Source organism: the organism of the source record quoted next, unplaced genomic scaffold (genome assembly GCF_019419815.1).
Source record: "Pyrus x bretschneideri cultivar Hongxiangsu unplaced genomic scaffold, Pyrus_bretschneideri_v1 Contig3, whole genome shotgun sequence".
Taxonomy (NCBI): domain Eukaryota; kingdom Viridiplantae; phylum Streptophyta; class Magnoliopsida; order Rosales; family Rosaceae; genus Pyrus; species Pyrus x bretschneideri.
Window position 1 is genome coordinate 5,589,352 of NW_025999612.1, and position 27,641 is coordinate 5,616,992.

Below are 27,641 nucleotides of genomic sequence, written 5' to 3' on the forward strand. Positions count from 1 at the left end.
ATATATGTTTTAGGCCAATTATCAATTTTCACTATTTTTTTTTTTTTCAAACGATAAATTTTGTTAGATTAGATATTAGATTAGTTATCGACGAAGTTTGAACCTGCGCCATTCATTTCCATCACTGTGAAATCGACACCGTGCGAAACAAAGAAAAACTTTCTCCACTTTTCGGTGTAGCAAATTTTTTTCTATGGTATGTATCTTTGAATTGTACAAAAAATTGACGGTTAAATTTTTTATTCCTTTCGAATGGTTAACTCAAGGGATTTGATTCTTATTTACGCTAGGTGAGATCGAGAGCTCAATTGCGGGTGAAGCCTTAGTTGTCGCTGGTGGTAGAGGAAAGACTTTTAGTGGGCCAATGAACGATGAATCTTAGGAGAATAAAGATTGAGAAAGCTTTTTCGACATATGGAGATCTTATTGACTTATGCAACAGTTAAATTTTGCATAAACACGTATTACTTAACGATTCGTCCCGCTTCCTACACTCCTTATTTATCTTCATTTCATAAATGACACGGGTCCATGACAAATGCGAAAAGTAAGCTTCGTTGGCCACTGCGGAGAGGGGAGGGGGAGCGAACGACATACCGTTGAGAATATAACTATACCTTTGACCCAACGACGTAGATGAGGAGGAGAAAACAACACAGACAAAACAGGCCACGCCAAGCGGGTCGTTTCGACAAAGCGGACCAAGATTTCGAAAGCGGGTGGTTTTGACAGTTTGAACATCGAAACCCGACCCAAAGGAAGCTTCGGATCTCATATTATTCCGATTCCCGATTCTGTATAAAGCAACAGACGTGGACATTTCAACGTTCGAATCCACCAGCCGGCTCAGCCCTCATAGGAAACATCAAATAACCCCCTCTTTTTTTTCCAACATACAACCGGTAAAATCTCGTTTATTTTCTTCAGGTACGTTTTTTTTAATCTCCTTTATTTTCCAATTATTTATCTGCCCAGTTTAGCACATTTTAATTGTACGTTTGCCTCTCTGCTGATGCTGCTTCTTTGCTTTTTTGTTTTGCATTTTCTGGGATTTATCTGTATCTGAGAAATTGTGACAGATTTTTGTTTAAAATTTTTGATTTGATGGGTTAGGCGATGATTTTCTTCTTTTTTTCTTGGTTTTTCGATAGTTTTCATTGTTCCTAATCAGTATTAGTTTCAAAACTATGTAAGTTAATGGATGTGGCCAGATCTTAATCAAATTAGACAAAAAGTATGAAGCACGAATTGGGTTCATACTGTTGTGCATCTCAATTTCTCTGTAGTGTATTTCGTGCTTTCGATTTAGTATTCAAGTTTTTGTATCAATGACTAGTGACTTTTTCCTTGTGGAATTGTGGAATGCAGAACGGGAAGAGTGGCGTATGGCGTAAATGGCCTCGGAGAGGGAAAGTTTCGACCTTTCAGGACCATTGCACCTAACTTCCATTGACTGGTAAGATCATTGCACCTAAACCCTTAGACTCTTAACGACTGCACCTAGCGTATGGTGTAAATGAATCTGATATTCGTTTATATCATTACGAATATGGTATGGAGCATGTTTTTAATGGATTTGTATCTTAAGATGATAACATAGCTACATGAAGATGGATTGTGTAGAGCTAGTTCCTTGTTATTTGGAGCAAAATGTTTATTAGATTATGTTAATCATCGATCATAATCTCACAATTGCGATTATCACTGAAGGAGTTCTATTTCCGACGTCAGGGCAATGCCCTTCCAAATTGTCGACATGTTTTAATTGCATCCTTGTTTGAGCAATCTGAACACCTCGACTTTTATCAAAGTGAAAAGCAAATATAGATGAAAATGTGAATTTTAGTCCTTATGTTATGGTTCTCTCAATGTCAATTACTGACTATACAAGAAGTTCAATATACTGGCTTGTGTGTTCTTGGTTGAGATTGGTACTCGGTGTGTTCTTTTATATCGCATGTAGTCTATCTGCACAATTTATGTAACTTGAGCTGGCACTCAGACACCCGATTATGTCATATTATTCACATTTCCACGTTCTGGTATGTAAGATCTGGAAGTTGCTTCTATCTTACACAATAAACTTCCAATTGTACAAAGCTCGTGCACGAAAATTAAATTGATTGTGTACTAGTCTATCTGTTATCAAGGTTGGTCAAGATGAAAATTGCTTCTATCTAGAATTCCACTGCTTCTAGTACTCTCTCTTAGAAGCTACCATATCCTTCTCTTTGAATTTGAAAGATGATATGGGATTTTAAATATGTGCTATGCAGGCAGAACACTCAGCATCGAAGATCTGTTGCCGCTTGTTTGGTTCAGGGTGTCTACATTCTTGAACGGGACCGCCAAGAGGAAAGAGAAGGGCCCCAGGCCCTTGCTCCTCCTTGGTGGGAGTTCTTCCATTTTAAGCTGCTCCGTAAGCTTGTGGATGATGTTGGTTTCTCTACCTTTGGTGCCTTATACGAGTTTAAACCTCCACCATCTCTTTGTAACCGTCCATCGGAAGGAAGCCCTTGTTATGTGATTGCCTTCCGAGGCACCTTAACGAAGTATGACTCAGTCTCACGAGATCTTGAGTTGGATGTTGAGGTGATCCGAAATGGACTTCACAGGACATCTCGCTTCGAGATTGCTGTGCAAGCTGTCCGAAATATGGTTGCTGCATCAGGTCCTTCAAATGTTTGGTTAGCTGGCCACTCCTTGGGGTCTGCCATGGCAATGCTTGCTGGAAAAACTATGGCTAGCTCTGGCAATTATCTCGAATCTTTTCTCTTCAATCCGCCATTTGTGTCTGCCCCAATAGAGAGGATTCAGGATACGAGAGTGAAGCATGGGCTTCGGTTTGCAGGCAGTGTGATTACTGCTGGACTCACTCTTGCTATGAAGGCTAAACAGCAGCAGCAACAACAACAACAACAACAACACAGAAGTCAACCAGAAGACGAACCATTCACTACTATGGCTGCATGGCTCCCAGGTCTATTTGTCAATCCAGCTGATGACATCTGCTCTGAGTATATAGGGTATTTCGAACATAGGAAAAAGATGGAGGACATTGGAGCAGGAGCCATTGAGCGGTTAGCAACCCAGAACTCTCTGGGGGGTCTACTAATGCACGCAATGGGAAAGCAGGCAGCACCCGAGCCGCCATTGCACCTCATTCCTTCTGCAAATCTGACTGTTAATTTAACCCCTTCAAGGGATCTGAAAGAAGCCCATGGAATTCATCAGTGGTGGAGAGATGACCTGCAATTACTTTCTGAGGTCCACAGATACAAATAGCGTTTCGGTATTTTGGTGAACAGTAAAGCAGCAGCCTCCAAGCTCGTTTACATCAACCAATAGTTTGGAAATAACAAAGCAAAGAAATGAGGAAGAAGAGCAATTGGAGGTTGAAGAGTCTCTCTATACAAAGGGTATCCTACATTACTCAAATGTGAAGCGGTTTACTTAACTGTTCAGCAATCGGAGCAAGTTGAAATGATACTGATGTCATATAAGTTGTTTATTCATTTACCTTAATTGCACCGTGACGGATATTGATGATTACTAAAATGCCATTGTTCTTGTACATCATAGTAAACGTGAAAGTTTGCATTCGTGATTCGTTGTTCTGGAGTTAGTATGCAACTCCTATTGGGACCCTCCGTCGTGTCGATGGCTTCTCATTTGTCCGGACACAGACACATCCCTTTTACCGGTTGGGACCCTCCGTCGTGGCGTTGGCTTCTCTGTTAACCGGACACAAAGTGACACGTGAGTGACAAGGCAGATAATTACATACTACTTTTCCTTTTTACTGTTTTTTACCGCGACAGTGTGCAACAAACAAGGAAATAGTGAAAAAAGCAATCTCGATTCTCAATGCCAATTTGTCTACCGTCTATTGTTTGGCTCTCCATTCAACTCTGCCAATTTGTTGTTTGTTTTTTGAATAATACTTGCCTATTAAAAAATAATAAGAATTCTTAATTAAAATTCTTAGTATTTTAATCACATATTTTTGTGTTTGTGATCAGAATCGTTTATATTATGAATCACACTGTAAAAATCATTTATGCAAAAAATAAATTAAAACTAAGTTCGTTTAATCAATCTATTGTAACAAATACATATATGGTTCGTAATGCTTTTACCAATATCGTTCATTTGTTTTTAAATAGTTTGATAACTAAATGACCTTAATTTTAATTAATTTTTTGCAAATGTAATCTTTACAAGATAATTTATAATATTAATAGTTTTGATTATAAATACGAAGTTCTATAATTGACAACAAACAATTTTGAAAAATTTTGAGTCGGAGTTCCTAATCATCTTTGAGTAGCCAAATATTGTTCTTGTTTTTCTCTCTTTAGTTAAATCAGTGATGAATTCACACTTCACACCCTACTACTACATAATAATAAAAGACGTGTTTCCTGAATTACCATTCCACGTAATACAATATATTATAACAGTATTTCAAACTAATTAAACATTATTATGTACAAAAGTTATTAGGCACAAATGAGATTCTTTACTTGATGATTGGGACCTTGGAGTTGGGACCCATAAGGCCATAACCCAAAATCTCTGCCTTAAGGAGGAAGATTCTATGTTCTCCCACTTCTCGTGCTATCTTGTTTGTGTGGTCACTGTTAAGTCACGTCAATATTTTATATTACTATTTCTTTTTGTCTTATTATCTCTATAAAAAAATAATATAAAATGTTAACGTGACTTAACCGTAATCACATAAAACAGGAGGCATGCCTTCCTGTCTTAAACACCCCAAATAATTAATTAATTGGGCAAATTGATTTTATTTACCATGGTCTAAAAATTTGATCAGCCAAATATTTCCACTTGGGAATATCGTAGGATCAAACTTTAATTAAACACTAATTAATCTATCTCTCAATTCTCAAGTCTCCACATTCATTAAACCCAATGATAAAATGTCAAAATCTCTGCCTTAAGAAGGTAGATTCTCTGCCCTCCCACTTCTCGTGCCCTTCTGTTTGTGTGATCATGGTTAAGTTATGTCAATATTTTATATTACCATTCTTTTTTGTCTTATTATCTTTATAAAAAAATAATACAAAATATTGACGTAACTTAACCGTAATCATACAAAACAGAAGGACACGGAAAGTGGAAGGGCAGATAATCTGCCTCCCTGCCTTAAACCCCCCAAATAATTAATTAATTGGGCAGATTTATTTTATTTACCATGGTCCAAAAATTTTATCAGCCAAACATTTCCACTAGGGAATATCGTAGGATCAAACTTTACTTAAACACTAATTAATCAATCTCTCAATTCTCAAGTCTCCACATTCATTAAACCAAATAATAAAATGTCAAAAGCAAAAAGTTGAAACCTTTAGCTTCCTCGGTCCTCATTCGAGATTGTCACGTCCTTCGGATATCGAATACTTCAGACTTTGGCAAAAATATAAAAATAAAAATAAATTCAAAATGCTAAGAACCACATCTTCCACTGTTCCCACCTTACCTTTCATTCAACTTAAATAAAACCGTAATTGTACCGTTGCAGTTCAGTAATCATTGTTATATAAAAAAGAAATTTGTACATGTTAAATTGCTAAAACATTATTAGATCAAAACACTAACGTTACGTAAACAGAACACCGTTCTATTTAAGTCGCTTCTCAGGATTTTCTCTCTTCTTATTCTCATCTTGTTTTCTTTTTCCTTCTCGCACTTACTTTTTATTTTATTATTTTTATAAAAAAATCAATATAAAACATTAACAATTAAGATATTAACGTATCTTAATCGTAATTTGAGAAGATAAAAGGAGAGAGATTAAGAAGGCCCTCTTTATTTTTTTTTCTTTTTTGAGCTTATCCTCCCACCACAGCCAATCCCAATCATCTCTACCTACTACTAGTAGCCTAGTACTAGCTTTCTGCCACCCAAAGGCTTCAACTTTATGAATTATAACCACCAAGCCTAATTAAAGAAACCCTAAATTCTTCCCCAAATCAAAAACCAACCAACCAACCCAGATGCATGAGACTTTCACTTAAATTATTTGTCAAAAAATTACTTCTTTTTTTTTTTTTTTTTCATTTCCCTTGATGAAACGGGTTAACAAATTGGACACCCAAAGTTACCAATTTTGCCAAAATCTACAAAAAGCTACTCTTTCTAATTTCACGCTCACCAAAAGTAGAAAAAAAATAAAAAATAAAAACAACAGCTAACAGTGAAAACCCAGTACAGATCCATCACTCACAGCAATGGAAACTTCACACTCAGATTTTGCCTCCACATGGTGGGTGAAAAAGTGCATGACCCGAATCCGACCCGCCATCTCCAACCGCGACTCAATCTGCATTGCGGGGCCGCTGGGTCCGGCGCCGGTGCCGCTCAACCCGCTGAACCCATCTCCGAAAGTGGGCCCCATTGGGTTCTGGACCATCCCGGAAGCCCGATTGGGATCGGAGACCGGGAACGACTGGACGGCGAAGTTGGCGGCCATGAACTGGGTCTGACCCGCTTCGATCTTGCCGGCGGGTATGAACATGAACCCGACTTGGCTGCCGGAGTAGAAGAGCTGGAGGGTGCTGTCGTAGTGGTTGAAGGGCGCCCGGTTGGGATTGTGGATGGAGACGTATTGGGCGAAGGTGAAGCTGACGGTGGAGTTTTGGGTGGAGAAGGAAGGGAGCTGGACGGCGGAGACGGAGATTTTGGGGTCTTTGGGTTTGAAGACCGTGAAGTAGACGATGAGGATGACGATGACGACGAAGATTAGGAAGATGGTGGCGACGATGCAGGAGGCGAGGTTCGTGCGGCCGGACGGCGGCGGTTTGGGCCGCTGAGGCCGCTGAGGCTTGCTCATGGTTGATTAATTGAGCTTAATTGTGGAATTAAGAGAAGCGGTGGAATAGTTTTGTTGTGTGAGAGAGAGAGAGAGAGAGAGAGAGAGAGGATTTAGGGGAGATTTTGGAGGTGGGATTGGGAGTAAATATTGTCGTGTTGAGAGTCGAGACAAAAGTGTGAAATTGTGTGTGTTGGAGAGAGACACCCTGTCTTTGTCTTTTTTTTTTATATATATTTTTTATTATAATTAATTAATTAATTTTTTAAATTTGGAATGTAATGTTTTTTTTTTAATTTAAATTCACAATTTTGTCGCGAAAATACTTTACGTTGTTAGAGTGTTGGATTGGAGAAACATTTCTTTGAACTTGAATTCTCTATATTGTTTGGTTCCATTTTTATATTTGATAAATTTAAGATGAATGGTGATTGTAACACTCCACACATTGTAACAAAAAAAATGTTATGAATCTCCTTTCAACTTTGTTTAGTTCACATCTCCAATAACATTTAGTTTAGAGAGAATTTTTGGCAAGAGTGTCATATTGTCGAGCATGTAAGGCAAGTTAATAAGATGTTATGTCAACATGAATAAAGTTAAGATAACCAAAAACTCAAAGAAATTTGAGCCACAACAAATTTTGAGTTAGTTTCATGTTAAATTAGGCAAAGTGAAGTAAAACAAGCATGGGCTAGTGGCCCTTCACTATAATGGTAGAAAAATGTTGCGCATTTGCATGAAAGCGTGGATTCAAACTCAATCAATATTAATTTAACATTTAATCTAATAAAATATATCGTGACAATTAAAAAAAAAAGAGTAAAAACAAGCCAGGACAAAGGAGAGAGGGAGACATTTAATATATATATATATATATATATATATATATGTGTGTGTATTTTTTTTTTTTGGATGGTGAAGAGTGGGCTTTTGCTGTCTGTATGGTTATTAGTTTTGACTCCTTAAAAGTTATAATAAATTTTTATCGTTGAATAAAATTTCAAAAATTCGAATGATTTAATCCGGTGATATTGATGAAAGATATCTGAAGAGGATCTTTCTCCTGGGGCATAGACTCTGGTCCATAACTTGAAGGTTTCAAGGACTAAAGGAAAGGGTGGGCCCAACAAAGAAAAATTAGGAAAGTGGGCGTCTGACAAGTTTGTACAAGCAATGTCCAATTTTGCTGCATGTGGATAGGTTTAACTTTACATTTTTTTTACTTGCAAGTTGGGATGTTATATCCAGGTAAGTTTAACTATCGCGGAATGATTTAGTCGTTGAGGATAAATTCTACGGCACACTTTAGTTTCAATCTTGACGTTAATAAATCTCATGATGGTGATTAAGATGAGATTGAAATATCTCTGTAAATTTTTTTGACCCCAAAAAAGATGGACTACAAAAAACTTGTATCTTATAGCTTTGTTACACTTTGAATCCTAGTTATATTTTTGTCAGAACGGAAGGTGTTATTAATGTAGAAGGGTAATAGCCTCTACAGTGCAACGGTAAAGAGCGTTTGTTTCTACATCTGAAGTTTTGAATTTCTTCAAGTGGGTAAGAGCGTTTATTCTTATATCAACGGTATTGTTTGTTTTCTAATTCACACAAATATGTCTGTATTAAGAATAAACAACTCTTACTTTGGTAATGAATGGAAAACACAAATTTATGTGGGTTTATTTTATGCTTGTTAACTTGTAGTAAGAGCTGCTGAAAGTTTGAGTAATGCTAGACATATTAATTTTTTGGACCAAATTTATAAATTATGTGATGTGTTATTAATGAAAAAATAAAGACGTTAGTCAACACTTAAGTAATAATTTAATCATTAATAATCACGTTATACGGTTTACAAAACTCGGTCTAAACAACGGTCTTCCTAACATTACCCTAAAAGTTGTGGACAAAACAAAAGGGATGAAAGGGTTTAGAATCTTAATTTTGTACGTTGATAATCTCTTGCAATGGGGCCCACCTAAACCCTATTTTTGGAGATTATGTTCCCTCAAGTTGGTATGCAAATCTGTCACTAATTAAAAGATTGAAAACGCTGAGGAATTGAGTTCATATCAATCATATTACGCAAGTAGAAGTTACACCAAATTCGATGCTGCAGCTTCTATTCGACATAATATTCTTGCTGTAATTTACTTGTGCGGTAAAAAGATAGATGAAGCAATTCAAAATCACTTTATTCAAAAGCACTTTTCCCACTTTTTTTCTGGGGCTCATATGGTGCCAAAGGAGCTGGTTTCAATTTTCCAAACAGCGGAAAACTCACATGGGTTTTGGCAGAGAACCAACCAGTAACTATCATTCTCCAGTTAATCATTGAAGGGCAGAATTGCAGCAATATTGAGTTTAGAGTTTGGAGAAAAACTTATGCAGCGAAACTGGATCACATGTATTGTCTGACTGCTTTTTCACTTAATGGAAACCCCTCGTATTGTAAGCGTTACACCCGACCCCGCTAATCCCACCGGGAGTCAAGCAGTCCTATCGAAATTTCTCTCATTAGTTTGAGCCCGTGGAGGATGGTAATCATAGGTGAGAAGATACCATGTCTTCTGGCTTCATTTCTTAAGAGGAACAATGGCAGTATAGAAACTAACGGAATTTATAAGAATAGTTACTAACTTCCTAATTTCTGAACAAACTGGAGTCTCTTGTTTAAAAACCTGCATCAAACAATCTAAATCGCGTATCGACAAGAAACTAGCAACTATCAACGTGTCAATGAAGAGGAGTATATATGAATGTACACAGCTAAACCTGCTGTACCTGAGAATCCTCCGTCGAGGTATCCATCAAACCGAAGCAGAATTTACCACAATACAGTTCAAGAAATTTCAGAGTGCTTTCAACCTCTGCTGTTTTCGTGTATAAAACACAAGAGTTCCAACATCTAAAACACAAGTGCTTCCAGTTCAGAACTTACCCTATTTGCGAGAAACGCTTCAACTCTCGGTTTGGTGATAAAGATGTGTATATACACCACATTTCAAAATCCTATATCATCAAGTGATGTAGTACAATCCTGTAATCCATAAATAGGCATAGATCTTATTCATGACCATCTTAAATAACAGTTGACAAAAGTCTTTGTATTATCTCCGTCAGTTGACAGAAATGAAATCGAAACTTTCAGGCTTATTATACGAAACTACATAAGCCATCCATATTTCATACAACCTTCCAGTCCATCCAAAAATGGACTGGTCATTCATTCATTCATTACATACATATATGTACCTATAATATAGAAATTTACTTTGTAAGCTTGTCGAGCTGGGAATCCATGATCTCGGAGATGACTTCAAGAAATGCAGCTTCACTCATGCCCGGGAGCAAGGAATCCTGAGCTTCACGCACTATCCCCTCAATCACTGACTCTTTGTTTATGTTTTCTCTGCACATGAGGCTCCCAATGGCAAAAGGGGTGAGACCTCTCTTCACCCCTTTCTTCAGAAGCATGGTGGAGATACGGAGCGTGCGGGCACACTCGGTTGGAATGTCCCACCCGTAAAATTTCAAAAGTGCAATATCTTGTTCAGCATCCAAAGAATTTATGTACTCAATGGTTTCAGGAGAATAAGCCTGGCGAGCTTGTGGCCAATAAAGCCAATCGAAAGTGCAATCTTCAAACTGCAGAGACAGCGAAGAACAAAGTTTATTAATAATTAAACCAATTATAATGTGATAATCTAGTGAAAGAAAAAAAACATGCGTACGGAAATCATTCTAGCAGGTAAAGAAAAAACATCGAATCACAACAAAGTTCACATTAACACATACTACTACAACTAATTAGATATGAGATTGCGGGAACCAAAAAACCACCCTAATTTAAGTTGAAAAACTCAATTACGCATTAGACAATCTTTCCCAACCTAAACTCTAGCTATTGTTAGTCGAAATTTCAACATGTCTGTCTAACATGAACCCCACTTTTGGCACACGTAGATTGCATTGCATCCACATGGAGATTGAGTGAACCTCACTGTCCGTCTGTGAAATTCCACTGTTAAAGTTTCATGATTTGCACAAAATTATGAAAGGAAAGAGATGGCGAAAACAAAGATGCAAGCATTTAAAAAAAATCACTAAGATGGGAAAGCATGAAAGCAAAGAACAGACACTTACATTCTCTGGAAGGCAGTACCCATGATCAATAGGAATGAGCAGTATCTTACCATCTTCCCCTTTTCTAAACAAAATATTGCCAGCATGCCTGTCTGCATTTGCCATTCTTAAATCAAAAACACTAATCTTGTGCACCTCCTCTACTGGGAAACGACTAGGACCCATGTCCTCACAACTTCCATCATTCTTCATGAACACTTGCAATGATCCCATCTTAACATTCTTTGACGAGCAATCATACCCCTGCGGATGATTAAAACTTTTATGCAAGCACCTAACCAAAATGGTCGGAGGCACCCCAGCAAAGCCAACGGTTTCGTTTGATAAATTGCGAGGCCCGCTCTTGGGATGATCCAACAAGTATGCTGCCACTTCCCTCACGGCTCCTTCTCCTACCCTTGTTCCCCTCTTCAAACCTTCACCATCTGGGGATGCGGGCAAGCCATGGGGATTGTTCACTGCATTAGGCTCCTCATCCACAGGCTTGAAAACAGAAATAAACTCCTGGAAGGAATCTTGCATGAAATAAGTTCCTCCAGTGCCTTTGGATGACCTAATAGGTTGATTGCCCTTCTTCAAACCATTAAATGTGGAATTAAGCATGTCCCATACATAAGAGGGAAGCTTAACCATGGGATTCACAACAATTGGTTCCAACAAGAACTCTGGATTGAAAAAAGGTAACTGGAATGTTACAACGGGAACCATCTCGGATTGGTGGTTGGCCACTCCATTGACCTCTTCTCTGCATTCATCCGAAAGCGGTGCCACAACTGAAAGCTCCAAATCTTTCTCATAATGCTTAGCCCTAACCTCGGCAGATTTCTGAACCACCAAGTGAATGACATCATCATTGTTCTTACAAATATCATCGATGAGCCTCTGGTCATCAAGCTTTTCACCATTGCAGAAAAGCTCCTGATCCTCGGGATTGTAAGCCTTCCCCTCCTTCAAAACCCGTTGCTTGAGGTACCCGACATTTCGATGTCTATCTACATGGAAATCAAATTCCTTCCCACCAATGGTCCTAACAGTGATATGCAAAAGATCAGAAAGCCTAAGAACCAAATGCAACACATTCTCACCAGTGATGCCATAGTCCTTAACGAGAGAGTTGTTCCGGGCCAATTCCCTGCCTTCGAAAACAAGCTTCTGCTTCTTCACCACGAACCCTTTGCACGTTTGGATCCTTAGCTTCACCGAAGCAATGGAATCGGAGTCCAAAACATGCATAGGGGTCACGGAGCCAGCAACCCTGAGATACAACATGATTGATTCACTAGAACAATGCCCCTGCTGGCCTTCGAAAACCCCATCAGCAGCAGAGGCAAAATGTCCCGGGCTCAGGGCTACATCAGCAAGAGACATTTTCCAAAGAAAACTTTTTTGTTCTTCTTTCAAATTCAAACCCCCCCAAATCAAAAATAAAAACCAGGACCCTGCTTTTTAATTTTTAATTTTTTTTTCGCCTGTTGATATCCAATTTCAAGGCCCTTCAAACCCAAGGCCCTTTGATCACATTGATCAAAAACCCAGGAGCTAAATTAAATAAAAAACATGACCCAAAGACCAAAATCTGTACAAACAGAACCAAACCAAACCAAAAGGGAAAAAATCGAAAATCACCAGAAACAATTGAACTTTGCAAATCCAAAGTTCCAAATCCCCGGGATTCAAGAGAAACCCTTTGATTAATCAAACCCAGATCCCTAAATCAAATTAAAAATTAAAAAAAAAGGAAGATTAAAATTCCAACTTGTTCTTGAAAGCTCCCACAAATATTCAATCGATTCAAAATCCAATCACGATGTGAAAGTTGGGGTCTTTAGAAATTAGGACACACAATTGGGAATTCTTCACTCTAAATCGAAAAATTAATTAGATTAATGCGCGGGTAATCGAAAAACTCTCATAAAAAATAATGCGGGCAGAGAATTGCAATTTGAGGAGAGAGTGGATTCTCACCTTGAGGGAAAGAATCAAATGAAATGGGCAAAGGGTGAGAGCTTAAATTGCATGACCTTTCAGGGGTGGCGATTAATTGCCGGGTAATTCAGCCGAGTTTTTGCATTTTCCCAGAATGGAACGTAATAAAGTCTAAGCTCCAGCGATCTTCTCTCGCGAGTTTTTCTGGGTCCGAAAATTTTGTAGTCGATAAGAGAGAGAGAGAGTGAAAGACTGAATAAATGAGGAGAGAGAAAGAAGGGAGAAGAGAGAGAGGACACTGAATTATAGCCGTTGGCTTTTTATAAAGGTTTGACCAGAACGACTATAACGGGAAGTGCTTGCCGGTTTTTTGTGTGTTTGAAAAATCCGAGATACCGACGACGTTAACTGTTTTTTGTAACGGCCGTTTGTTTGTTTGTCTTGTGGGTGGCGGGAGCACATTTAGGTGGTAATACTAACTTCAGATTATTGTCGTAAAAGATAATAATCAAAAGATTCTGGATTTGTTTTTTACTTAAAATTGTTCTTGAGATTGACATAACTCCTCAATTCGGTCTTTGAGATTTAAAATCGATAGACGTAGTCCCTGAGAATGTAAACCCTCAATCATTTTGATCTTTTTGTGAGAAAACTCGGTTAAATTGAGGGTATTTTTGTCAAATCAACCACTCCCCTTGAATTGGTGGTTTTTTTAATTTAACGAAGATTTTTCTTTTCTTTTCATATAAGGATGAAAATGATTGACGATGAATCATTTCAGGACCACTTCTATCGATTTTCTCAGAGATCAAACTGAAGAGTTGTATCAATCTCAATGACCATTCTGCTTGAAAAATCAAAATTATGCTAGTTAATCCAAAATATAGAGAAAATCTATTGTTACAAAACTATGGATTAATCGTTTTCACTGCATTTCGTTTGTTAACCTTGAACATGACTCATATATGTCTGACGTATTATTTTACAAACTTAAGTTTCCGTTTTTCGTTAAACTTGTTTGAAAAGGAGATTGAATAAGTCATGGATTAAGACTTAAAACTTGTTTATAGATAGACAAACTAAGATCGGGTAGCATATAAATCTGAAGACAATCTTAGTAAAAAGGAAGAAGTGTATTATCCAGATTGGATGAGTATGTAAGCATTGGTTGTAATATCCAAATATGTTTTCCAGTTTTCTATTTTCTGAATTGATTAATCATTGTAAGATAAACTTACTTTAGAATTAGGATAATTTGAGGAGAGGTTTATCATTGTACCCGGAACATAGAACGGAATACCATACGTCATTATACAATTGCATAACTTTCTTTTTTATTTTTTTTTTATTTTTAAGTACTTCCAATTATATAGTAACATATGATGTTCCAACTAGCATCGAAGCGCATGTAATTTTAGGATAATTTTAAGAATTTACAACATTGAGCTATTGGTTGTCTCAACAAATACAATTTAGCTCCGCCACTGGTCACACTGATAATAAACAACAGACATTATTAAGTGAGGGTTGGAATATTATATTGGAACTAAGAAGGATATTTTTACACGAAATAATTTTTGTCACTATAATATTTTAGTACTAATCGACAATATCTGAGAAATTCTATCAAAGCACGAATAAGTGAGTGCTCCACGCTTTATTGTATCATTACTATGGTACTATACAACACTCCATGTGCATTTAGATGATACATGAATCTTCTTTTCTTTTTCTTTTTTTAATTAATATTTTAGGCTCCTTCTGAAAAGTAGTCAATTTTTCATAAGTGTTGTCAAGTTTATATTTGCATATCGACAACCAAATTAATTAATATCACAAATCGGGGATTTGAAGTATGGATTATGAACAGTATCAATAATATGAACAATGAACCGCGAGCTGATGGTTCAGTGATAAAGGTGGATTGTTAGAATTTCTTCAAATTACGAATTAAATGTCTAGGGTTCGAAATCTGCTGTTGAAGTGGAAGCCAGACTTGTGGCCAGAGGGAGGCTGAAATGTCTATGTGAGTCTTTCTGACCTCCGAAAAGGGTGGATAACCGTGGCTTGTCACTAGTTGTCTCCCTTCAAAAAAAAAAAAAAAAATTATATATGAACGATGTATCAACAACATATTCACATATTAATTTTCAGAAAAATATTATAAATTAGGGTAAATTATATTTTATTACTTCAATAGTGGGTCACATAATAAACTCATACCTCGTCTTTTAAACATTGTAATGTCATACATCAATTTACGATTCATTCCAATGCGAACCCTCTGTTAAGTTTTCTATCAATTTGACCGTTAAATGATGACTTGGCATGCCCAGGGTCCACTCTCTCACCCAAATTTTAAAAAAAAAAATATGGCAAATTACATTTTACCACTTCATCTTTGGGTTACATAACAAACTTGTATATCATCTTTTAAACATTGTAATGTTATACATCAACTTACGAATTCATTGAAATGTCAAACCATGTTTGCTTGTCCATCAGTTTGTCTGTTAATTGCTGATGTGGTAGCTGTGAGGCCCACTGAAACTCCAAGTTGTTGACTTGTCCACGGTGAAGTGTGCTAATCGTATTTGCTAATATATCCCATTTGATAAACTGGCAGGTATGGGTATTGATCTAGTTGTTGAACCGGGTAGCGCAGCTCCATTTGTCTTTGCTTAAATACATAGTCACATTCACATTCGTCTCGTCTCCAACCTCTCTTTCTTTACCGTCGGATGGGGATGACAACAATTCGGTTTGAGGACGAAAATGCTACATACATTCCTATAATCACGAAAATTAACCATACACATAACCGCAAATTAATTATCGGGGATTATCCATAACCATATCCATCGGGTAACGGATTTTCAATCTGTTATCGGTTATATCCATTTTCGTCAAAAAATTAAAAAAAAAATTATATTCATCCAATTTATGCACCGTAAATTTTAGTAGATACTAATTCTATCATTAAATAACAACATCCAATTACAAAAAACATAACAATATATTTGAAGCTGTACATGATAAGCCAATATGATGAATTGGTCCAATAAAAAAGAAAAAGAGGACAAAAGCAAATATGAAGGGAAGACAAAACAAATTGATTCAGTGAATTAATTTCTTGCCAGTGAGACTCTTGAAGAGAGATAAATTTGATAAACTTGGAACATTTGATAATTGACATATAAAATGATTCAATGAATTAATTTGGTTGAGTATAACAATAAGAGTATTGAATTGATGAGGTTGTTGGTATGCCCCATGCATGATGTTTGGTGCATAATAAAGTTAATATAAGGTTTGATGCATGCATAATGAATTAGTATAGGGAGGGTTCGGTAAATTGAATAAAATATATATATATATATACACACACAATATATATTCGGGTCGGATTCGGGGACAAATATGGATTGGGGATCCCTATAACCATATCCAAAATCATAACCGAATAAAATTCACGGTTTTTCCTATATCCATACCATACCTAAATTTTCATATTCAAATCCAATTTATTCAGACGGTTATCCACGGTTATCGGATTTAACGGTTATAATTGCCATCCTTACCGCCGGATGCCCCTCTGCTTGGGAATTATTTCATTCCCCGCTTTTCTTCCGACTTTCTCTTCAGTTAATGCTTTCTCAGCCCCTACATCTCTCGCTTCATCTGCTGATCTAGAAGCGGACTTTCGGACTTTGAAGAATCGTTCTCTCTCGGCTCTAAATTGAACATGTTGGCTAGCTTCGATTTCTCTAATTTTTTTGAAAGTTGTCGTCGATTGACAATCCCGAATCCGGGTCAGTCCCATCCTCTTTCAATCCCACTTCGAAAACCTTCACCCTTTTTGCATAACTCAAAAAGTTAAAAAAAAAAGCTTCAAGTTTCAAGTATTTATTTTTTTTTATTTTTTTGCTCTGAAAATCTTTACGGCTTTTTAGGTTCAGATTTTCTGAGGGAGAGAAAAAGGGAAAGAGGAAATAGCTGAGGACGGAAGCGAGATAGGGAGCCACGTGGCGGAAACCAGAAAAAACTAGAGAAATGGGTGGACATGGAGGATATTTTGGTATCTGGATCCTCTTTGTGAGGATTCCGAGGATCTGTTAATCATGTTCATTCATCGTACATCGTGCGGTCAGAAATTATTTTAAATATTTTATTTAAAATTAAACACAAACAGTACTTGACAAAAACTAACCGCATAATGTACGATGAACGAACACGATTCACGAATCTTTAGGATCCTCACCAAAAGGATCCGGAGAGGATCCTGTTGGGATATTTTGGATACACTTAACGAATGCCATTGGCCGCACTTCACAATGGACATATCAGCAGCGTGGAGTTCCATAGGGTGAGGAAGTGGGTTCTGCGTCTACCATGTTAGTAGTTAATAAACAAATTGACAGACAATGGAAACAATGTCTGACATTGTAACGAATTCGTAAGTTGATATATGACATTACAATGTTCAAAAAATTAGGTATATGTTTGTTATGTGACCTATAATTAAGGTGGTAAAATGTAATTTGCCTTTTTATTTTTGAAAATTTTGTGTGAGGGAGTACGCCTCGCACTTGCCATGTCATCGTTTAATGACTAAATTGATAAAAAATTTAACGGAAGTCTGACATTACAATGAATCATAAGTTGAAGACGATGTATGAGTTTATTATATGACTCAAAACTAAAGTGGTCAAATGTAATTTACTCTATATATTAAAAAGTACAGTTCACTTAGTATAATTTGTAATTAAGTGGTCGGTTTCTAAATAATTAGTCCACATGTGCACCGTCCACACTCGTGTATTTGTCAGCACCATAAAGCTAAAGTGTACCAATTTGTCTCTAGCTAGCTTAGCAGAAAGATTAATAAGATTTTTAATAACAAATTTTAATCAAAGTAACGTACAAAATTTCACATGCTTTGAGGTTCAAACCCCCTTCCTTAATTATTCTATAAATTTATGTTAATAAGGATTAGGGTCCAATAACCAACTTGATCGCCGGTGCACTCGAATAGGGTCCCCAATTTAGTCAGCACTCTTTTGTTTTTTGATCAAATCGTATCTTGATGTTTTTTGGTTCTCATACTTTACAAATATTTGAAGCCATTTGCTGAGTTGGAATCCAAAATATAATATATAATACAAATTGTTACCAAAGTAATGATAACTTAAGCTCTACTTCTTCATTTCATCTGGCGTTGGTATGGTTGTAAAGGCTTAAAGAAGGTAGGGTTCCTCGAAAGAATTGGTAGATACATTGAACATGGGATGGGATCCAATTTCTAAAACAATATTGGGATGGCTTTAAGCTAAGTTTGGTATCATTAAGATGTGCTTTGGTGGGTGCAAATTAATCACTTTATATAGTTTATTCTACGCTTGCATTGAGATAGGTCTTGCATAACGGATCAAATTCCCAAAAAAAAAAAAAAAAAAAAAAAAAAAAAAACCTACAAAAACGCTACAAATTCACTTCAGGTCCATCTTTAATTTTTATAAAGCATTTCTAAAAATTTAACTTAAGTTTCATAAAACTTTAAAACCACTCATCCTAGACTCTCAGTTTAATAAACATACATTATATTGGAGAATAACTATTGACACTTCAAAAGTCATATTAATTCATAAATCCTAAAATATAAAGATAAAATTGCATTTCGATAGATAAAGTACCACTGTTTTAATGTGTCAATAATAATTTTCTAAGTGTAATTCTATCACTAAGTTCACAATTTTCATGAAAAGATGTATAAGCGATTTGTTCACTTTGTGTGCAAATAATTTTACCTTTAATTATAGAACAACATTATAGTCTGTCATGCAACGAAAAGCTTGATGTGTGGACCTATAATTTTCCTCTTTAAATTTATTCGGGCCAAAGCTAATTGGAGTGGTTGCATTATTTTTATGATCAGGAAAAAAATATAATTAAAAGTGAGTGTGGGAAGATCATGCTTTACGAGTCGTCTGATTGCATTGTATCATGGCCCTTCATGTGCCAGACAACCCTACACTTCATATCTAAACCCTCTCATCAAGAAGCATTACATAAATTGATTTTTGAAGCAAGCTCAAAATGCCCACCACTATTGTAGCACCATGATCAATCTCCTCGCCCAACTGATATCGAAGGACTCGAGAACCGAAACATAGAACTTGAAAGTATGATAAATGATCTTAATCGCTTGAATTATAAATAGATTGCGTATTAATTGTTAATGGGCTGTTTATCTTTCCGCTCACTTTTTAAAGAAATTTTTAATTACAAGTTTTCTCTGTTGATGCAAATTTTCGTCGTCTTCAGTCTTGACAAAAATGCACCTGCAAAACAATCAACACCTTTGATCAAAGACCTAAGCCTCATGTGCCCACGAGGTAGGTAGGGGGGGTTAGGCCAACGGATCTCCGATGCCTAAGTTAGTTTCTCGGAGAGAGTAAAGTGTTTAGGGTTTTTTAGGGTTGTCAAATCTCTCAAAATTTGGTAGAATGTGGGGTATTTATAGGGTTAGGGCCGACCATATAGTGTTTAATGGAGAGATATTCTCTAAATATTCTCAAGATATTTAATAGGAGATAATATCTTGAGATAATGGGGTAATTATCCCTAATTGATTTAAATTAGGATTACTTACTTGATTGGAGTCAATCTTCAATTAGGAATGTATTAAAGATATGATTTGGGTAATTAATCCTCATCTTTAATTCCTTGCTAAGGGCAGGTGAGTTGTGGGCAGTTGTGTTTAGCTGTTGAGGCCTCCAGGGGTGTGAACTGTGCATGGGAGCATCTGAGAAGCCTGCCCATTTATTGAGGGCAATTTTGTCTTCTTTGAATAAAAGTCCACGTGTCGCCTCTAGAATTTTTGAGATTATTTTAGGCTCTGGATTGAACGTGGCGGCAGGGTGTGGAACTAGTCTTGTGCCTCGTCTTAGAGCATCGTGGCAAAGATCTTGCATATGAGAGCATCATAACACTTCGGTAGTGCATCAAGTGCTTGTCCGGATCTTCATCTCTCTTGAACGAGGTGAAATGTGGTGGGTTAAACATCCGTGGTGGCTCCGTCTACTCGATCTCATTTGTAAATGGTGACATGCTCAGGTTGGCCACGTCTCTACAGAGGGCATCGTCGGTAGTGTTAATGCGCTGGAATCCGCGTAGCTAATTTTATACCAGCCTTTGTACTTCTTCTTGGATTTGTGCCTGGTGAGGCAGTGGAGTCTCCAGTTGCCCCCGGTGTTGACTGTAAACACGAAAAATTCCTGAAAACAAGAAACAAGAATAAGTGTACAAAATAATATTTTGTGTTTAATGATTTTGGGGTTACGATCTCTCAAATTTGGTCCTCTGATTCGATTTCCGTAAGATGTAGATTTGTTGATCCAAGGGCCGTCGAGGCTTGATCTTGGATGAACAGTTATAAGTTTCTTCAAGGGCCTTCGTGGCTTTGATCTTGAAGGTTGATGGAAGTTTCTTCAAGGGCCTTCAGGGCTTGATCTTGAATGTTGATGGATGAGCGGATCTTCAAGGGCTTTTGGGCTTGATCTTGAAGAACGGTTGGTTTTCTTCAAGGGTCGTCGAGGCTTGATCTTGAATGAACGGTTGGTTTTCTTCAAGGGCTTTTGGGCTTGATCTTGAAGAATAGATGTGTGGATTTGTTTGTTGATCCAAGGGGCCGTCGGGGCTTGATCTAAGGATGAATAGTTGCTGAATGGATCTTCAAGGGGCGTTGGGCTTGATCTTGAAGAATGGGTGTATGGGTTTGTTGAGGTTGTTGATCCAAAGGGCCGTTGGGGCTTGATCTTAGGATGAACGGATGATGAATGATGAACACTTTCTTCAAGGGGCCGTCGGGGCTTGATCTTGAGTTGGTGGGAGTTCTTCAAGGGTCTTCGGGGCTTGATCTTGAATGTTGATGGATGAGCGGATCTTCAAGGGCTTTTGGGCTTGATCTTGAAGAACGGTTGGTTTTCTTCAAGGGCCGTCGAGGCTTGATCTTGAATGAACAGTTGGTTTTCTTCAAGGAGGCTTTTGGGCTTGATCTTGAATAATGGTTGTGTGGACTTCTTCAAGGGCTTTTGGGCTTGATCTTGAAGGTTGATGGATGAGCGGATCTTCAAGGGCTTTTGGGCTTGATCTTGAAGAACGGTTGGTTTTCTTCAAGGGCCGTCGAGGCTTGATCTTGAATGAACAGTTGGTTTTCTTCAAGGGGGCTTTTGGGCTTGATCTTGAATAATGGTTGTGTGGACTTCTTCAAGGGCTTTTGGGCTTGATCTTGAAGGTTGATGGATGAGCGGATCTTCAAGGGCTTTTGGGCTTAATCTTGAAGAACGATTGGATGTGTGGATTTGTTTGTGCTGTTGATCCAAAGGGCCGTTGGGGCTTGATCTTAGGATGAACGATGAACACTTTCTTCAAGGGCCGTCGGGGCTTGATCTTGAGTTGGTGGAAGTTCTTCAAGGGCCGTCGGGGCTTGATCTTGAAGGAGGATTTGACGAAGAATGAAGAGTGCTTTCTCCATTCTTCGGGATTCTTGGGAATTTGGGGGTTGGATGCTTGAGAGCTTTAGAGTTTCAAAGCTTCAAGGATTTTGGATGTGTGGGGAGTATTCTCTTCCATTTTGGGAGTAGAGAAATGTATTTGTGAATTGGTGTCCCCCTTCCTCTTGATGGAGAAACCTATTTATAGGCTTTGAGAGTGAATCACCACCATTCATTTTTTTGGTGAAGTGAGTGGATGATGTAGGTGAAGTGAATGGAGGTTGTAGGTGAAGTAAGTGGATGTTTGTAGGTGAAGTAAGTGGATGTTGTATGTGAAGTAAGTGGATGATGTAGGTGAAATGAGTGGAGGTTGTTGGTGAAGTGAGGGAATGATATAGGTGAAATAAGTGTTGTAATTTTAATACATTGGTTAACATTTACTTCACTGAAATTTCGATGTTTACAGTTGACCTACTAGTTTATGTTGCTCTTCGGCATGTCCTGCTCATCTGTGTTGCGGTTAATACACATGGTTCATTTTGTGTTGCTTGTTGTCGGGCTTGGCGGAGGTTGCCAGTGGAACTCGAGCTGGATTACTCACGTGTTCATCTCTGGGCGTCAGGTGGTTGACTGCTCTGTTGCCTTATAGGAGGATCTCCTTGTTGGCCTAGCCTCGTGTGGACATTTCACCTGAAATGTCCTGAGTGCTCGTTGGAGTGTGGACCTAACCTCGAATGCACACTGACTCATGAGCTGAGTTGGGAATGAATGCTTTTTTGTGCATTTGGGTAGGAGAAAACGTTTCCCCGATGGCCTAAATGAGAGTGCACACTACCCGAAGGCACGATTCGTGGCGGGCTGAGCGACTATTTGTCAGGATGCCGCTAGAATGAGTCACGTTCTTCCGCCCTTGTCTTGCTTCGAGACACCTCGTTTAGGGTGCGCTGCATATCGATGCGCTTGAGGAGTTGGTTCACCAAGGTGGTCTGCTGCATAAGGGCGTTCGTCAAATTGGCGACCTGCTGAGGTAGGTGATGCTCGCCATTTGGATTGGAAGAACTTGGATGATGGGCGTCTCCATGTGTGGTGGAAGTGTAATGGACTGCAGGTACAAAATTCAAGCCTAAAGCAGGCATTCCTGTAGAAAAATGGGGTGTAGGTAACCCTAAATCAATCGCGACACTGATGGTCGGAATCTGGATCGCTGGAGGTGGCCTTGGAATAGATTAGGCCGCAGGCCGGGTTGTCGGAAAGGGTCACGGAGTGCATTGGACCTGCGCCCCTCTTGGCCGTTGGGCTGCCACATCTTGGCCAGTTGGCTGAGTGGCTTGGGCTTGGGCCCATTGAGCTATTTGGTTGGCAGCAGCTGCTGCGTTAAGCTGGGCCTCTTGCCTAGGGCTTGCCGTGGCAACTGCCAAGTTTTAGGCCTCCTGCCCATAGGCTTGGAATTGGACCTAGGCCCTCTATCTAGTGTTTGGTAGGGTGTGGCGCTGCAAGGGCAGCGGTGGTGGAAGTGGCGCCGTGGCTTGATGGCCTCGCTGTGGCTGTTGGGTCACGGTGGTGATGGTGGCGACGTGGCTCCGCGGAGGTGGGGCTTCTCCTGCCGCTGTGTTAAGTCTTGAGGACCTTTGTCGTGGGACTATGTCTTCATATCCACTCTCCGATCTAAATCCTTGCACGTAGGAGGTTCCGTTCATCGTAGTTTTTGAATTTCTTGCCATTGTATCCTTTCTCTAGGGATTGATCAAGAAACTTTTCTAGGAAAAGTTAATTGATACGACGTGTGAGAAATTCAACGTAACAAAAAATTCAAGAAATTAATGCAAGAGGCTTCTTCAAGTATTTTGAATCAGCTCTCAATGAAAGCACTAATTTGTCGATGCAGATTTCCGCTGTCTTCAATCTTGATGAAAATACACCTGCAAAACAATCAACACCTTTGATCAAATACCAAAGCCTTATGCGCCCACGAGGTGGGGGGGGGTTGGGGGTTAGGTCAACAGATCTCCGATGCCTAAGTTAGTTTCTCTGAGAGAGTAAAGTGTTCAGGGCTTTTTAGGGTTGCCAAAGCTCTCAAAATTTGGTAGAATGTGGGGTATTTATAGGGCTAGGGCCGACCATATAGTGTTTAATGGAGAGATATTCTCTAAACATTCCCAAGATGTTTAATAGGAGATAATATCTCGAGATAATGGGGGTAATTATCCCTAATTGATTTAAATTGGGATTACTTACTTGATTGGAGTCAATCTTCAATTAGGAATGTATTAAAGATATGATTTGGGTAATTAATCCTTATCTTTAATTCCTTGTCCAGGGCAGGTGAGCTGTGGGTAGTTGTGTTCAGCTGTTGAGGCCTCCACGAGTGTGAGCTGCGCGTGGAAGCATCTGAGAAGCCTGCCCAGTCTTCTTTGAATAAAAGTCCACGTGTTGCCTCTAGAATTTTTGGGATTATTTTAGGCTCCACATTCTCGTTTGTAAAATGACCGATAAAAACATTAATATATATATATATATATATAATGGGTTGGACGCGAAAAAGTAACATGAGCCCTATATATAATAATAATAATAATAATAATTGGATTGTGAAAGGAATGGACAATATGTAAACCGCCGTATTCCCAAAAAAGACATAAAGATGAGGATAGAAGGAATTCTATAATGAAAAGGTGTGGATGCACTTTCCAATTACAGGATAAGAAGCTAGCAACTGATTATGATTGGATAGTGTTGGTAGTTATTGTAGTGCATAATCTATGCATGTTTATATAGTCCACTGGAACAAACTCACAACTCAATGGGATAATTTTTCACATAACAGCAGAGCATTTGAAGGGTTATTCATTTGTAGAGACTTCATTGTTGGTGAGATTATAATATGGGTGAGAAAAACAAGCCAATGGAGTGAGTCTTTTACTCTTAAGCAAAAAGGGTGAAACTTCCATAATATCCAAATTGCCCTTCTCCTATTTGTTGACACACTCTATAATAGGTGGGTTCTACTATTTGTCCACATTTGTATTTGAGATTAAAGTGTGTCACCCGTTAGTTTTGACTCTAAATAGCATCACCCAAAAATATATAAAGGCACCTTTGTTAAGTTCGTAGTAGGATTTTCTTCCCTCCAAAATTTCTTCTCCTTCAGTCCCTCTTATTTGAACAGTCACGATTAAGCTGCGTCAACATTGTATTGACTTGTTTATAGGAAGAAAAAGAAAAAGAGAAAAATGAGAAAGAAGGGGAGGAGATCTGAAGAAGCGAGAATCCCACTTAGTTCTTGACTTAAAGTGGACATCATTAATTTAAACATTGAAATGTAGCAGGACTCGCACACATCCTTCTGCTTATAGTAAGAAAATGAGAAGTAGTATCGTGAAGACTTGTAACTCAAGTGATCAGGATAAAAAGGAGTATGACCTAAACACGCAAGAAGATACTGATATTTTTTAAAGTAAATTCTTTCAAAACGAGCAGAAAAATCAAGCAGAGGTGTGACTCTCCAAGCCTCACTTGAATTGCTTCAGTCTTCCCCCTTGATTAGAGCAAATTCAAGTTAAGAGATTGACTTATTTTTTTATACAATGATATATATTCACGATAAAAAGCAAAAGAAATAAATATTAGTAACAAACACGTCATTCATGATATTTGAATATAATACATCTCACAAATAAAAAGCCCACCCATGATTGCAAAGCCCAGCCCACAAAAACATTTGGGGTCAGAGATGAAATTATAAGCCCGTGGTAACCCAATGCCAAGATTGCAACTAGCATTCCGTAACTGCGCCCCTTATACCCGCCAAAACCACCATCTTCTTCCCCTCTCTCTCTCCAAACGACCAACCACCATGGCGTTCAAGCTTCTTGTTTCTTTGCTCTGCATTCTGATCTCCACCGCCGTTTCACAACCGTATTCTCCTCCGTATCCCCAAGAACTCATCAATTCCATCAGCCCGACTCTCTCACCTTCTTCTTCTTCATTCCCTCCGGCCCCAACAGCTTCAACCGAGTCATTTCAGACGACTTCCCTCGTCCCGGCGCTCTTTGTCATCGGAGACTCCTCCGTCGACTGTGGCACCAACAACTTCCTCGGAACCTTCGCCCGCGCCGACCGCCTCCCCTACGGTCGAGACTTCGATACCCACCAACCCACTGGGAGGTTCTGCAATGGCAGAATCCCTGTCGATTATCTTGGTAAATGTTGCTTCTTTTAACCATTTTCTTGCATAAATTCTAGTTTTTTTCATCTTGGATTTTTATCTAATTATTGATTCATTTAAAAAAATATATTTATCTTTCTAAGAAGTGCAGAGGCTGAGATGATTTCTTGATTTTTTTTTGGAACCCCAAATGGAAGAAATCTAAAATTCAAGCATTTTTGTCCACCAATTTTCATATCTTGAAGGACTTAATTGATTTCTGAGTGTGTTTTCTTGAAAAAAAATTGTTTCTGATAAAGTCAAAATTTTTTTTTTTGGTGAAATGATAAAGTTCAAATTTGGTGAAATGATAAAGATAAAGATTTTCTTTTAGAAGTGTTTTTATCTGTGGAATTTTCTATCAGCGCTCCGTCTCGGGCTTCCTTTCGTACCAAGTTATCTTGGGCAGAACGGAAGAGTGGAGGAGATGATTCACGGATTGAATTTTGCGTCTGCCGGTGCCGGAATTATATTCACCAGTGGCTCAGAATTGGTATGCCGGAATCATTTTTCAGCAGTTTTATATAGCCTCTTCAATTAATATGTTTAATTTGGCTTTTACGGCTTCTTAATTATAGTACTAATGTAATTTGTTTACAGGGTCAACATGTTTCTTTCACTCAGCAGGTTCAGCAGTTCACAGACACCTATCAGCATTTTATATTTAGTTTGGGAGAGCAAGCTGCAATTGATCTCGTCTCAAATTCGGTGCTTTACATTTCGATTGGAATCAACGACTACATACATTACTATTTGCGTAACGTATCCAACGTGCAAAATCTGTATCTGCCCTGGGGTTTCAATCAGTTTTTAGCATCCACATTGAGGCAGGAAATTAAGGTGATGATCTCCTAAAGTCCTAATCATACTGAATTATTTTCCCAATTTGGAGTTTAACCGATTACTTTGAGATTTTGGTCTTTTGATGGTGCAGAACTTGTACAACATAAATGTGAAGAAGGTGGTAGTGATGGGGTTGGCACCGATAGGCTGTGCGCCTCACTATTTATTTCAGTACAGAGTGAAGGATGGTCAATGTATTGAGGAGATAAACAACATGGTAATGGAGTTCAACTTTGTGATGAGGTATATGATCGAGGAGCTACGTGAAGAGCTTCCCGCTTCCAACATTATCTTCTGCGATGTGTTTGAAGGTTCCATGGATATTATAAAGAACTTTGCACGTTACGGTGAGAGGTTTTTATAAACTTGTTAATTCCTGTCAGTTACCAAAAAAATTGTTAGAGGTGCCTGCATGCTAATGATGTGTGAATTTTATGATCTTGTTCAGGTTTCAATGAAACTACTGATGCTTGCTGTGGGTTGGGGGAGCACAAGGGTTTTGTCATGTGTTTATCGCCGGATATGGCGTGCAATGATGCTTCTAATCATGTCTGGTGGGATCAGTTCCATCCAACGGATGCGGTCAATGCCATCCTAGCGGATAATGTGTGGAATGGCCTGCACGCGAAAATGTGCTATCCGATGAACTTAGAGGATATGGTAGTATCGAGCTCCTATTGATTCGACGGCCATACTCTCTATAAAACAAAGATCAAACGTAGAAGCTTCTCGAAATTTTTGGAACTATACTTTTTGCATCAACTGCTTACAACATTAAATTGTACATTTCAGTATACAAGTGGCATTTCTAAATTTTCAACTGACTTCAGTTGGCAACTAAAAGTGCGTTGTATATTTTTCGCTTTTGGTAATGCAGTGGGATCCGATTTGGAGGTAGATGTTAGTGTTGTCTTCAATGTCTGTTTTCGGCACGAAACGAGGAAATGAGGTTGTGATGTCCCTGCATTGAATGAAAAACTCAATCAGCTTCGACATATCTTTTTGATGGTTGTAAATTTACAGAACTGTAATGAAATCGAAAATTAGATATTGGTAAAGGTGGAATTATGGCTTCAACAATGTCATCAGATAGGATCAAGTCCGACATCGAAAAAACTCTTGAATGCTATCACCCCATCATCTTTCGTGTCGAACATATGGAAGACCTATTAGGTTAAGCAAAGCA

General features: G+C 38.3%; 4 protein-coding genes across 6 annotated transcripts; 2 read left to right on the top strand and 2 right to left on the bottom strand.

Moving 5' to 3' along the window:
- Positions 1–608: 608 nt before the first annotated feature.
- LOC103949240 (GDSL esterase/lipase At4g10955) lies at positions 609–3,602 on the top strand. Of its 3 annotated transcripts, none has more exons than XM_048589061.1 (3): positions 609–927; positions 1,369–1,456; positions 2,277–3,602. In XM_048589061.1, exons 2-3 carry the CDS (start codon positions 1,395–1,397, stop codon positions 3,283–3,285), a joined length of 1,071 nt encoding a protein of 356 aa, XP_048445018.1. In that variant the 5' UTR covers positions 609–927; positions 1,369–1,394; the 3' UTR covers positions 3,286–3,602. The 3 variants fall into 3 exon arrangements, with proteins under 3 accessions (XP_048445018.1, XP_048445017.1, XP_048445019.1); XM_048589060.1 differs by having other exon boundaries at positions 610–902; XM_048589062.1 differs by lacking the exon at positions 609–927 and adding an exon at positions 971–992.
- A 2,440-nt stretch (positions 3,603–6,042) lies between these two features.
- Positions 6,043–6,870, bottom strand: LOC103949241. The gene has a single exon (XM_009360345.3). The coding sequence runs from the start codon at positions 6,854–6,856 to the stop codon at positions 6,215–6,217; it is 642 nt and encodes a 213-aa protein (XP_009358620.2). The 5' UTR covers positions 6,857–6,870; the 3' UTR covers positions 6,043–6,214.
- Positions 6,871–9,884: 3,014 nt separating this feature from the next.
- Positions 9,885–13,210, bottom strand: LOC103949242 (phosphatidylinositol 4-kinase gamma 2). The gene is made up of 2 exons (XM_009360346.3): positions 10,988–13,210; positions 9,885–10,489 (listed from the first exon to the last, which is right to left on the bottom strand). The coding sequence occupies exons 1-2, from the start codon at positions 12,353–12,355 to the stop codon at positions 10,112–10,114; spliced, it is 1,746 nt and encodes a 581-aa protein (XP_009358621.1). The 5' UTR covers positions 12,356–13,210; the 3' UTR covers positions 9,885–10,111.
- Positions 13,211–25,169: 11,959 nt separating this feature from the next.
- LOC103949243 (GDSL esterase/lipase At5g08460) lies at positions 25,170–27,352 on the top strand. Its single transcript, XM_009360347.3, has 5 exons — positions 25,170–25,607; positions 25,978–26,105; positions 26,213–26,452; positions 26,547–26,802; positions 26,904–27,352. The coding sequence occupies exons 1-5, from the start codon at positions 25,262–25,264 to the stop codon at positions 27,134–27,136; spliced, it is 1,203 nt and encodes a 400-aa protein (XP_009358622.2). The 5' UTR covers positions 25,170–25,261; the 3' UTR covers positions 27,137–27,352.
- The last annotated feature ends 289 nt before the right edge of the window (positions 27,353–27,641 follow it).

Bases quoted from the DNA above. Each gene is read 5' to 3' on its own strand.
- LOC103949243 (XM_009360347.3), top strand. From the start codon at position 25,262: ATGGCGTTCAAGCTTCTTGTTTCTTTGCTCTGCATTCTGATCTCCACC. The intron at 25,608-25,977 runs GTAAATGTTGCT...ATTTTCTATCAG, and splicing joins AATCCCTGTCGATTATCTTG to CGCTCCGTCTCGGGCTTCCT. The intron at 26,453-26,546 runs GTGATGATCTCC...TTGATGGTGCAG, and splicing joins CATTGAGGCAGGAAATTAAG to AACTTGTACAACATAAATGT.
- LOC103949240 (XM_048589061.1), top strand. From the start codon at position 1,395: ATGGCCTCGGAGAGGGAAAGTTTCGACCTTTCAGGACCATTGCACCTA. The intron at 1,457-2,276 runs GTAAGATCATTG...TGTGCTATGCAG, and splicing joins CACCTAACTTCCATTGACTG to GCAGAACACTCAGCATCGAA.
- LOC103949242 (XM_009360346.3), bottom strand. From the start codon at position 12,355: ATGTCTCTTGCTGATGTAGCCCTGAGCCCGGGACATTTTGCCTCTGCT. The intron at 10,490-10,987 runs GTAAGTGTCTGT...CTGTCTCTGCAG, and splicing joins GGTACTGCCTTCCAGAGAAT to TTTGAAGATTGCACTTTCGA.
- LOC103949241 (XM_009360345.3), bottom strand. From the start codon at position 6,856: ATGAGCAAGCCTCAGCGGCCTCAGCGGCCCAAACCGCCGCCGTCCGGC.